General features: G+C 42.7%; 1 protein-coding gene across 1 annotated transcript in view; it reads right to left on the bottom strand.

Moving 5' to 3' along the window:
• adcy8 (adenylate cyclase 8 (brain)) overlaps positions 1-13,349 on the bottom strand; it is a 142,227-nt gene that overhangs the window by 73,708 nt on the left and 55,170 nt on the right. The window contains exons 5-6 of the mRNA XM_085388505.1: positions 12,471-12,598; positions 341-499 (exon numbers count right to left, since the gene is read on the bottom strand). Of these exons, the coding sequence (XP_085244631.1) occupies positions 341-499; positions 12,471-12,598 (287 nt within the window). The remainder of the gene's footprint in view (positions 1-340; positions 500-12,470; positions 12,599-13,349) is intronic.

Below are 13,349 nucleotides of genomic sequence, written 5' to 3'. Positions count from 1 at the left end.
GGGAAAAGATGCTTGCAGGAAATGTTAAATCAGTACTTAGAGAAATAATCTGCCTTTTAAGGTCAAACAGGAACAACAGGAACGTGAAGATTAAAAAATTCCCATATTATGCCACTAAACTATCCTTTTAAAAACTATATGAGGGTGGATAAAAATAAATGACCGAGGGACTCAGCATAATCGCATCTCCTGCTCGGCTCTGGCCATGACATATCTTTACCAAACATCCGTTTGCTTTCTCTGGAGCCATGTTTTATGTGAGTGAATTTTCCGTCTGTCCACTGCCAATAATCCAACTGGAGATAAAAACAGCCACAGAAAATTCCTTCCGTTTCCTCACCCTGGGATGCCTCCAGACTCCAGCTTGTTGGCGATGTCCACATCCCAGGACCAGACATCGAACTGCCACTTCCTGAGTCCCAGCACGCCGCACAGTACCGAGCCGGAGTGGATCCCAATACGCATGTCGATGTCGTGTTTCGTCCGTGATCTCACGTATCTGGAAGAAAGCGGGAAAAAAGCAGTTAATTTTTGGCATAGTACTCTTATATAAATCAGGACTACGGCGCTAAACTAATGTACTGAGAAGAAACGGAGAAAACTAGCCGATTTTTGGCAAGAAGAACGAACAAACAACAGACAGAGGTTGCAACTGACTGGCTAGCCGCTCCATGTTTGTTAATACAGTGGAAAGAGAAGATTAGCTGTACAGCTTTGCTTTGTGCCAGTACAGGGTTTACTGACGGCTGCAATAAATCCCAAAGAACGGGAAAAAAGAACATGGAAGTCTTAGGTTTGTAAAGGTTTGTGCTCTGGAAGAACAAGACCAAAATGGAGAAGTTTATCCATAATGTAAAGCACAACATTTAAAACTAACTGTGCTGCCACTGCTGGGTGCAGTAGCTCCACCACCCCACTAGGGGGAGGAAGCGGGTTTGTGTACTCAAGTTTCTCTAGTAAATATAGGAAAAGTTCATGGAGTCTGGCCAAGTTGATACCAGCACACAAAATATTAGCTCTGAAGTTGGCTGTACTGGAGCATGAGAAATATATGCTTTTTTACAGTGCCTTCATTAGGGAGACAAATAAACCCTGCAATGAGAACTGGAAGCCTTTGCCTCTCCTTTTGAAGAACTGTTTATCTATCTGCCGAACTGGGCATCAGCGTACAGGGAGGGCAGAACAGTAAAAAAGCATCATTCTCATCAGCCAGATAGTTCTCTAAAAGAAAGGATGGATGAGACGCTGGAAACAAGGTCAAAAGTGTCCAGTTCTTTACGTTCCAGCCAGCTTACATCATCATCTACTGCTGCCGCCAGAGCACGAGCAAAAGCAGAAGCTGCCCGTGCTCAGCTCTCCTTTGCTAAGCAGGAAGCCAGCATCCTAAAACAACAGGCCGAGCAGCTTAAAAAGAAAGCAGATCTGGATGCAGAGCTACACGTATTCAAATCGCAGAAGGCAGCTGCAGCAGCCCTAGCTGAGGCTCAAGCTTGGGAAGCATCTGCGCAAGAGAGTGAGCACCCACAACAGCCCCAGCTGGACGGCATGCAGCAAATCAGCCCATTAGAACGAGTCCAAGAGTATGTGCAGCAACAGTCAGAACTCGGCGACGATCTGCAGACTCCACAAGTTAATCATCCAGAACTCCTATCTTCTCTGGTGCCACAGCCAGCCACGGCCATCGATGCAACACCAAAAGCTCACAAGGAACCAAGTATCCATCAGCCCAGTAGGAGCAACAACCAAGAATTCACACCTTTGCCAGTCTTCCGTGCTTTGAGCCCAAAGAGAGAATCTTGCAACTGGAGCTATGGAGGCGAGCCAGCAAACTATGATCGATATCACCATCCTCAGTCTAAGGTATGGACACCCACACCTGTAAGGAGTAGTCATGCTGACACGTCTGATCTAACGAGATACCTGATACGGAAAGAGATGATCAGCTCAGGCCTGCTGAGGTTTGATGATCGACCAGAAAATTACTGGGCTTGGAAGGCTTCCTTTCTAAGTTCAATTCAAGATCTGGGTGTAACACCTCAAGAAGAGCTAGACCTGCTATCCAAATGGCTCGGGCCACAATCAGCAGCACAAGCCAAGCGAGTCAGGGCTGCGTACATAAACAATCCCACTGCAGGTCTTCAGATGGTGTGGCAGAGACTCGAAGAGTGTTTTGGCGCACCAGAAGTCATTGAACATGCACAGATAAGGGTAGTGTTCGATTCAAGTGCCAAACATGAAGGGGTTTCCCTCAATGATGTGCTCCTGAGTGGACCCGACTTGAACAACACTCTCCTTGGGGTTCTGATCCGCTTCCGCAGAGAACCTATAGCAGTTACAGCGGATGTGCAGCAGATGTTCTACTGCTTCAAGGTGTGCGAGGAACATCGCAACTTTCTGAGGTTCTTATGGTATGAAAACAATGATCTCCAGAAAGAAGTGAAAGAGTTTCGAATGACAGTACATGTATTTGGCAACAGTCCATCACCAGCAGTTGCCATTTACTGCCTCAGACGAGCTGCTAAGCAAGCAGATGACTCCACTACCAGTGCAAGGGAGTTCATCACACGCAATTTTTATGTGGATGATGGACTTGCATCTTTTCCTAATGAAGCAGAAGCCACTGGTGTCCTGCGCACTGCCCAAGCGATGCTAGCTAAATCAAACATTAAGCTACACAAGATTGCATCGAACAGCAGCAGTGTTATGCAAGCATTCCCACCAGAAGACTTGGCCAAGGATTTGAAAGATCTAGACTTAGGAGTGGAGTCACTACCTCTTCAGAGGAGTCTAGGTCTAATTTGGAATCTGGAAACAGACAACTTCACCTTCTGTGTGTCGAAGGAGGAGAAACCCTTGACAAAAAGAGGGATTTTGTCTGCAGTGAACAGTTTATTTGACCCTTTGGGATTTGTAGTGCCAGTCACAGTGGGAGGAAGACATTTAGTGAGAAACCTCTCCATTGAACAGTATGACTGGGACACACCATTGCCAGCTTCAAAACAAGAACACTGGAAACTCTGGAAAGACTCTATGAAAGACTTAGATCAGCTCCAGATCCCAAGACTATATGTTCCAGTGTCTTTGTCTACACAGACTCAGCACAGAGAGTTGTGCGTGTTTTCAGATGCATCAGTCATGGCTATAGCTGCTGTGGCTTACTTGAAAACAATTTCTGCAACAGGAGATATCCACGTGGGATTTGTTATGGCAAAGGCAAAGCTGGCCCCACACCCAGCGCACACCGTGCCCCGTCTTGAGCTTTGTGCTGCGGTTTTGGCAACTGAAATGGCAGTCTTCATCCAAGATGAAATGGATATTGACATTCATTCTGTGAAGTACTATACTGACAGCAAGATAGTACTGGGCTACATATATAACACCTCACGCAGGTTTTATGTCTATGTGTCAAACAGGATAGCACAGATCAGAAAGTCGTCTCGTCCAGATAAGTGGCATTACATCACCACTGAAGAAAACCCAGCAGACCATGGAACTCGGCCAACAACTGCTGCAGCTCTCAAAGGCACCAATTGGTTCACTGGACCATCATTTCTATTGGGCCCTTCAAAACGACTCCTTCCCCAGAGTGATGACTTTGAGCTGATACATCCGGAGGTGGATCCAGAAGTTCGCTCTGAAGTAACGACCTTCAGCTCAATGGTTAAAGAAAGCTCGCTTGGAGCTCAAAGGTTTCTTACATTTTCCACTTGGAGAGCTTTGACTCGTGCAGTCTCCACACTAATCAAAAAGGCAAGGAGTGTTGCAGATACACATGGTGGCAACACTGGGGATGAAGAAGAACAAGCAGTAAAAGTGATCATTAAAACTGCACAACAAGATGCCTTTGCAAGGGTGTTGCAGTGTCTAGCCAAAGGGGACCGAATCCCAAAACAAAGTCCACTGCGAAAGCTGACACCATTTCTGGACAAAGATGGGCTATTAAGAGTTGGCGGCCGTATGTCCTCAGCCGATATGTCTTTTGATGATAAACATCCTCTGGTCATTCCCAAGACGCACATTGCTACATTATTGGTCAGAAGATATCACGAACAGGCTGCGCACCAAGGACGCCATTTCACGGAGGGAGCTATTAGGTTGGCAGGACTTTGGCTGATTGGGGGGAAAAGGCTTGTATCTAGTGTGATACACAAATGTGTAACTTGCAAAAGGCTGAGAGGTAAAATGGAGGACCAGAAGATGTCAGACTTACCATCTGAAAGACTTTCACCAGATCCATCATTTACTCATGTAGGGTTGGATGTTTTTGGACCTTGGATGGTGACTGCCCGAAGAACAAGAGGAGGGCATGCGGAAAGTAAACGATGGGCAGTAATGTTCACTTGTTTGACTACCAGAGCTGTGCACATTGAGGTTATAGAGACTATGACCACTACAAGCTTCATCAATGGGCTCAGACGTTTCATTGCCATAAGAGGGCCGATCAAAACAATCAGATCAGACCGGGGAACAAATTTCACTGGAGCCTGTAAAGAACTCAGACTTGACACATCAGATTCTGAGGTGAGGAATTACCTTAAAAGCAACAAGTGTACTTGGATATTCAATCCTCCCCACTCTTCCCACATGGGTGGGGTGTGGGAGAGGATGATTGGTATCGCTCGGCGAATCTTAGATGCTCTTCTTCTGAGGCTGAATCCATCGTACCTCACACATGAGACACTTGTCACCCTGATGGCAGAGGTTACCGCCATTATAAATTCAAGACCATTGGTCCCAGTGTCTTCTGACCCAGAAGCACCGGCAGTTCTCACCCCATCAATGTTGTTGACACAGAAACGAGATACGTTGACTGCTCCCTCTGGGGATTTTGATGTTAATGATCTGTCCAACAAACACTGGAAAAGGGTCCAAGCACTTGCTGATGCATTTTGGAAGAGGTGGAAAACGGAGTATCTGACCACGCTTCAAACACAGAGAAAGTGGACAACAGAGAAGCCAAACCTTCAAGTGGGAGATGTTGTACTGATGAAGGATTCGCAAGTAAAAAGGACTGAGTGGCCTGTTGGACTTGTGATTAAAGCCTTTCCTAGCCAAGATCATAGAGTGCGTAAGGTGGAAGTGAAGGTAGTCAAGAATGGCACTCCTAAAGTGTATTTGCGGCCAGTGTCGGAGGTTGTTTTACTACTACATCCAGGGAATGGGTAGTGGTATAATTCATTATACCAGGCGGGGAGTGTGCTGCCACTGCTGGGTGCAGTAGCTCCACCACCCCACTAGGGGGAGGAAGCAGGTTTGTGTACTCAAGTTTCTCTAGTAAATATAGGAAAAGTTCATGGAGTCTGGCCAAGTTGATACCAGCACACAAAATATTAGCTCTGAAGTTGGCTGTACTGGAGCATGAGAAATATATGCTTTTTTACAGTGCCTTCATTAGGGAGACAAATAAACCCTGCAATGAGAACTGGAAGCCTTTGCCTCTCCTTTTGAAGAACTGTTTATCTATCTGCCAAACTGGGCATCAGCGTACAGGGAGGGCAGAACACTAACCAAACACCCCATACCAACGGTCAGCACGGTGGTGGAGGGCTGACGTTTAGGACTTGTTTTGCAACAACAGGACCTTGGCACGCCACAGCCCCTAGAGTTAAATGCCATCGGTCTCAAACTGCAAAGATCACAAGAAAAGCAGCACATCTACAAATCTACAGCAGAGTGGCTGAAAAAGAAACGAACCAAGGTTTTGCAATGCTCCACTCAAAGACCTCAATCTGACTGAAATGCTGTGACACGCTGTTGAGAGAGTTTAACTAAACTCAATGAAAGGAAGTTACGTCAAAAAATCCTCCACACCGATGTGAGAGACTGATACAGTCATACAGCTATTAACGCTAAAAATGCTTCTAGAACAGGGGTGGGCAACTCCAGGCCTCGAGGGCCGGTGTCCCTGCAGGTTTTAGATGTGTCCTTGAACCAACACAGCTGATTTAAATGGCTAAATTAGCTCCTCAACATGTCCTGGTAATGAACTAATCATGTGATTCAGGTGTGTTGACCCAAGGTGAGATCTAAAACCTGCAGGACACCGGCCCTCGGGGCCTGGAATTGCCCACCCCTGTTCTAGAAGATGCTGAATCATGCTGTGAGCTCATGCACTGTTTCTGCATTCTGGCTTATATGAATAATTAGATGGTGAAATCTGTCGTGTGTTACTGTTCATCCAGGTGATATTATCAGACCTGGTGAGGACCAGATTATTTTTATTGTGTTATTATATGTAAAATCATGACAGATGATGCCAGCGTGTGATTTAGCTTTGTTGACGTAGCTGATGTACCGTACTGTACGTACCTTGAATTTTAAAAAAATCACAAAATTAAAAGATTTGCTCTGTGAATTTAGATGAACCAACAAATCTTATCCCAGAATTTTTCCCCCATGTAAAAAATGTTGACACCCCTCAACAATGTTTTGGGCTTCCCCTGACTGCACACCAGGCATGTAGTCACTCCCAGATCCATTTACAATCACAGTCCATTCAAATACTCCCAGAAATACGTTTCAAAAGTTACCTGAAACATGTTTAACTGTTTCAGAATACAAAATAATATATAATGTGGTGTGTAAGTGGACTGGACCACTTACATGAGCATGAAAATACAATGAAAATAAAGCGTTGTGAGGCTGTGAATAAACTGAATTAAGGTTATGAAGGTAACAATGGATGATTTTGAAAAAAGTGTAAAATTACACGCAGGTATGTATATTTGAGTTTAAAAAAGCTGATCTAATTGACTTCAGGGGCACACGTCTGGCATTAATTTAAAAATATTTCAGGGGTCACTTTGGGTCGTACTGTGAAAAACACTGACGGCATTAATTCAGCAGATTAATATACATGAAACTGACCTTTGGTGAAACTAAAGAAACACAGAACACGGAGACAGATAATGCTGCCAGGCAAACACCGTTCAAGTCCACCAAGAAACGAACACAAAAGAGTTCAGGCATATCTGTGGCACTTCAACAAAAGAGGTAAAACTGTTTCTGTAGACTCGTCGCACCTGTTAATAAATTACTTTCTCATTTCGTACTTTATTTTTCCCTGAAACACAATAAAAGCAGGACAGAGTGCAGCTGATAACAGCCTCCGAGGAGCAGACAGGCCTGTCACGCCTCTTCCTCCCTCCTGGCGTTATTTCATGCTTCATAAGAGCCGCAATGAATGTGAGGTGAAAGGCATCCTGGGTGTTTGTGACAGGTGGTTAAAGTCAGTCAGCTGCTAGACGACACCTGGAGTAGAAATTAACAAACAACCTGCAGCTAACGACGAAGAGGAGGAGGAGAATGAAGATGCTGTGATACTGTGTTGACTCTGCCAGGAAGTTCTTTCCATATATATATATATATATATATATATATATATATATATATATATATATATATATATACATACATACACGTCACCTACAAATCAAAAGGTTGGTAGTTCATTCCCTGGCTGCTTTAGTCCAAAGTATCCTCAGGCAACATAGCGAACCCCCGAGATGCTGCCGTCTAAGAGAGCACGTAGAGCACAGGTGTCGAACTCCAGGCCTCGAGGGCCGGTGTCCTGCAGGTTTTGGATGTGTCCTTGATCCAACGCAGCTGATTTAAATGGCTAAAATACCTCCTCAACATGTCTCAAAGTTCTCCAGAGGCCTGATAATGAACTAATCATTTGATTCAGGTGTGTTGACCCAGGGTGAGATCTAAAACCTGCAGGACACTGGCCCTCGGGGCCTGGAGTTCAACACCTCTGACGTAGAGGCAGAAAATAAATGCTTGTGTAAATGTGTGAATGAGATGCGTTGTATAAAGCGCTGTGAGTGCTGACGTAGAGTAAATAATAATTAAGACAACAGATTTTAATGGAAATCTGTGGGTGGCATCTGGAAGTAGCAGGGCTTCTTCCCAGACTTTTGTCCTGATCATCCCCAATCTGTAAGTTTTCCGCACACACCACATTCGACCTCGTGTCTGCAGCAGTAAGGGGGTCTCCTGTTCTTTAATCAGTTAAAGGGTTTTTGTAAATATCACAGATTTTAAATGGAAAAAAATGTATATAGCCTCTGTGACACCATCCTTTGTTTCTGGACACCACAGTTTGATTGGTGATTTATTTCAAACATGTAAACAATATACAGGTACATTTAGAAAAGAAAATAAGAGAGAGAAAAAAATACTATACCAAAAAAATCAATACATTTCAATATAGCTCCCGTTCTGATTAATTTACATGTTGAAAGGGGTTTAAAACTGTGTTTGTGGTTCGGCTCCATCATGTTAATTTTTTTATTAGAAATATGTTTGGACATGAGGCTGTCGGCTAATAGCAAGCTGTATCTATAAGATGTACAGGCGACATGCACAGATGTGCTACTTAGTGCTACGTCAGAGACGAGTAACACACGAGGATTTCACTCGCTAAAACTGGAGCACAGACTTCTTAAACAGGCCGTATCACACAGGCAGGCATAAACCTTATTATATGGTAAATGGTAAATGGCCTGTATTTATATAGCGCTTTACTAGTCCCTAAGGACCCCAAAGCGCTTTACATATCCAGTCATCCACCCATTCACACACACATTCACACACTGGTGATGGCAGCTACATTGTAGCCACAGCCACCCTGGGGCGCACTGACAGAGGCGAGGCTGCCGGACACTGGCGCCACCGGGCCCTCTGACCACCACCAGTAGGCAACGGGTGAAGTGTCTTACCCAAGGACACAACGACCGAGACTGTGAGAGACTCAGGTAATTCTGTGAACACGTCCTGCTGAGGTTTCAAATCAGCACTAACAGCTGATTAGTGCTAACAGGAGCAGGTCAGAGGAGATATACTCGCTTGTGTGTTTTTGTGCCTAACAAACAGTGCAGTCTGTCTCCACTTCTGTCCCTGCATTCAGCTGTAAACACCTTCATTTGAAAATCCCATCTTCTCGTCTATAGCAGTGTTTAGAGGTAAACACACCTACTGTACATTGTTAATGACTGAGTAATGTGAGGGTGACAATATGTCGAATTCTAAATATTAATTTGTAAGTAATGAAATTTGAAATTAGGGGGTAGGAACAGGAAAAGTGTAAACTTCATCCTACTCCTTTTTGAGCATAGACATTGTGTAGACAGAGATATTCATGAAAACGTGTTTTTAAGTTTTTTTCTTATTTTTTTCTTGTTATTTCAGTTATATTTGCATGTTCGAAATAAAATCTAACCGTCTAGGTAACAGAAAAACTGTTAGCCATGGATGGATAGAACAAACTATCCATCTAAGAAGACGTTGGCAGTGTTTGGTGAACCAGACAAACTTTTAGTTTTAGATTTGTGTTGAGTCTTGACCTCAACAAAAGACGGCGATAAACATCAAAACAGGGAGAGAGAATTTCTGCAGACTGAACTGTCTTCGGAGCCTCCTGTTTCTATCCTCCCAAACATTTGGTTCAGACCTCCAGGTGTCATGTGAGAGCTTCACATCGTAACTTTGGACTTTTTTCTGTGAGGTTTCTTTGTACTAGTACTCCCTGATTGTGCTCCCCTGCTGAGCTGCGATGGATGTGCTAAAATAGCCTAAAGATACAGAAACCTTGGAACATTCCCACCTCAACTGCCTTAACTGCTAACGGCTTAACATGTCTTCCTAGTTTTAATGTACAATGAGGACTGACAATTTTTGAAATTCACAAAAATGTAACCAACGCCTCAATCTGTGTAACAGGAAGTTGTAAACCAGTATGACAAGATGCTGTACTAGAATCTGTCAGCTTACTCTCAGCCTTCATGCATTTGTTCAGCAACGTGTGACCAGAATCTGCATTAACAAATACGAGGAAAGAAGGAAACTGGTGCAAGCTTAGCTAACATTAGCTGGATTCTGTAAACTCGACCAACATCGTCTTTGTGTGATTATATCACCACATGTAGTTGCACACAGCAGTGTTTAAAACCGTGTTTGATTACTGACGACTGTGACTGTGAATTTGGGACTCTGTGTAAAACATAAATAAAAGCAATGCTTTGAAAAATCTCATAAACCCATATTCTATTCACAATAAAACATATATGCTTATACTCAGACATTTCACTATTACATTAAATATATTAGTTCATTTTGACTTTAATGGCAGCACCATGTCGCAAAAAAGTTGGAAAAGAGGCTGGAAAAGTAAAGTGGTGCCAAAAATGAACAGCTGAAAGAACATCGTGAACTAACTAAAGAGTTACGTCCAGCTCGTCATCAGCACTCAGTTCAAAAGCCTGAAACTCTGACGGTATGGTGGTTGAACATGTGGAAAGGTACCACCAGTGCTGAACGGTACATACAGGTTGTGCCCATGCAGACAGCATCTGTCACAGGAGAGGCCTTGCACATTTCAACAAGACAATGCTAAATCATATACTGGAGCTAATCCAACAGCACAGCTTCATGGCTCGCTGCAGTCCAGACCTTTCACAAACAGAAACACCATTAAGTGAAATTTATGACAAATAAGACCATGGACAGCTGAGCAGCTGGATTCCTCTCAGATAACAGTGGAATATTATTCCCCTCCCAAAAGTCCAGCAAATCGTTGCATTCATTTATTCACTTTTTAAGGTGTTCCAACTTTTAAGGAAGGGGGTTAGTATTTCCTCTGTTTATTGGACGAGTCGGGAACAATGTGGTCCCACCTTTATGCTTTACAATCCCTCAGAAACAAGTAAAAACCTGCTTTATTTGGACAATATAAGCAAACCCATCTCCTCTTATTCCAGCTTTTGCAAAACTGATTGGTGTCGCAGCAAAAAGTGTGCACAGCTCACCATCTTGACATGATGATACTGAGCACAAATCTCACAGCTTATCAACCCTAATCTGTCTCTTTCCTCTGAACATCAGTCCTCTCCTCTCTCACTCTTATATCAATGCAAGGGGTTAAAACGCTACAGCAGCACCGAGGATCACTGAAATAAAATAAATCAAAGCACAAACTCCAGCGTCTGTGAGCCTTTTAGACAAAGAAGAACTGACTCTTTCTCCTTTCCTATGAACTACTCATTTCACAGTCTGATACAAAGATCTATAAAGCCCTTTTGTGTGTTGCAAAATACAATACAAGCACTACAAACATGTTTTCTTGCATTTCAGCAATGCATCTGTTAATTCAAATGTACATTATTTGATACTGATTTTGTGTTGAAACACAGCTGCATGCAAATATTGCAGGGAGGCTTTTCCAAGCAGAACAGATACTAGGACAGTCCTCGGGGTAAAAGACATTTATTCTTCTAAGATGATTCCTGCAGTTACAATGAATTCATTGCACCATGAATTTGCTCTATTCATACAAAAACAGACAAACTCGACTTTGATTTAAAAGGGTTTCTCTCCCGCTGCACCAAAATAAACGTACTTTTTTTTTATTACCATGTTTTATCTTTTAAAGTTACAGAGAAGAAGGTTTAAAAATGTATTCGTAGTCACATGTGTATTTATACACACCTATTTAAAAGGTGTATTAACCCATGTCCCTCACTGGTTAGAGAAAATCCTGTTGTGAAACGTCAGTATGACGATTTTGGCGTTTTGTATCCTGGCAATCTAGGGCAGACCAAGATGCACTGCATGCTAATACCTCTCAATCCCATAATAAATCACGACCAGGCCAAAAGTCAGCATTTATAAAATGGGAGGAAAAATCAGTGACAAAATAGCTAAAACACTACATCTAACTTATAGCTTATTTATATCAGTACCACTCAATCAAAAAGTGCAGATTCTTAAAAAATATTGGAATTAGATCCACTTTTAATGTACAGAGCTCTCTGTGCCAGTGAAACAGGCCATCCTCAGGCTACGAACAAAAAACAAATGCACTAGAGCGATCGCAGCAACATTAAGAGACGTCAAATTTAAAGCTTGATGAGACAAGAAAAAGAAGAATGTGCCGAGGAGCGATGCAACATAAAACAGACCTAGAGCGGTGGATGATCGCAGGATCCTTTCCATGGTAGATAACAAAAGCATTTCTACATGAGGAAGACATATATTTATCCAAGCCTGCCATCCAAGAAAGACTTTACAGTACAGGGAACAATCTGATATCCAACATATTAGTGCATAATCTGCAAACCAGTGATCACTCTCGAAATTAGAAACCAGAATGAATTTTAAAAAAATAAATTAAAAAGCTCTGGCACTGTTACTTAGAGAAATCAAAGTAAGACAGGAAGATCAATCTATTGCATGGACATGCATGGCTTCCAGCTTCCAGTGAGTCAGTGGACTGACCAAAAACATACTGTAAAAGCAACACAGGAGTCTTTGATGGAAAACAAGTGGTCTGATCTGAAATCAACTGAACTACTGTTCACCTATTTAAGGTAAAACTAAAGGCATAAACAACTGATGACAGCTGCAGTAAAAGCCTTTCCCTACAACAAGGAGCTTTGTTAAAAAGAAAGGACAGTAGAAGAAGACAGCACCTGATGGTTTTGATCATGCTGAGGCCCATTTCCACGCAGCAGTGGGCGTGGTCCGGCCTAGGCTCCGGCAGACCAGACACACAGTAGTAACAGTCTCCAAGGATCTTTATTCGTAGACAGTGATGCTCCTGAAACAGACAAACACCATAACCATAAAGGCAGAAAACCTAAGCAATGACTATACCTGAAATAAGAATTAAAGATCAGTAGAAATTAGAAAAAAAAGGAAAACACAGAAAACATATCAGGTTATCTCTGAATTCCTTCTCTGACTGTGAAATTGCGACCGCCCAAGCGTGACAGTCTGAAATAATGTACAATAATAATAATGTAAATGTTCTGCAATCTAATATCAGCTGAGTCGTACACAGTGGATGTTGAATCAGATATTCACTGTGTTGTTTTGAATAAATATTTATTCTACTGGAGCGTCTTTATTCAGTTTTCATGAGTCCCGACAGCCATGAGAGGCTGTCGCAGAAGAGATGAGCTCTGGGCTCCAAAATCATACACGCACAATCAAACAATGTGGAAAAAGAAGAGCTGCAAAGTCTATTCTTATGCTTCATTTTCAGTAATTATTTTTATACAACTGGGAAAATAGTTTTTAGTGATAGCCTGCCACACAGAAGCAAAAATTAAAGAGTTTATGTTACCATTTATGGTGTATGTGCATGTATTTTTAACCAGCATCTTGAATGGTACACTCTATTGCCAGAAGGTGGCAGTAAAGGAGCTGAGAAGCTATCCTTGCAATTCCTTACCAGCTAGCTAGCAAGATGCAAGTCTGCCACAACAATGCAGCTTATTGCAGCTGCATTTATAGAACTCTTTAGCATTTAGCAAGGTTAATATACTACAATAACAAAGAGAGAACCC

This window comes from Rhamphochromis longiceps, linkage group LG18 (assembly GCF_057381845.1).
Source record: "Rhamphochromis longiceps isolate RC_006_pf linkage group LG18, R_longiceps_female_GT1.1, whole genome shotgun sequence".
Classification (NCBI taxonomy): Eukaryota; Metazoa; Chordata; class Actinopteri; order Cichliformes; family Cichlidae; genus Rhamphochromis; species Rhamphochromis longiceps.
The sequence above is the reverse complement of the archived record's forward strand: the minus strand, read 5'-3'. Positions and strand labels throughout refer to the sequence as shown.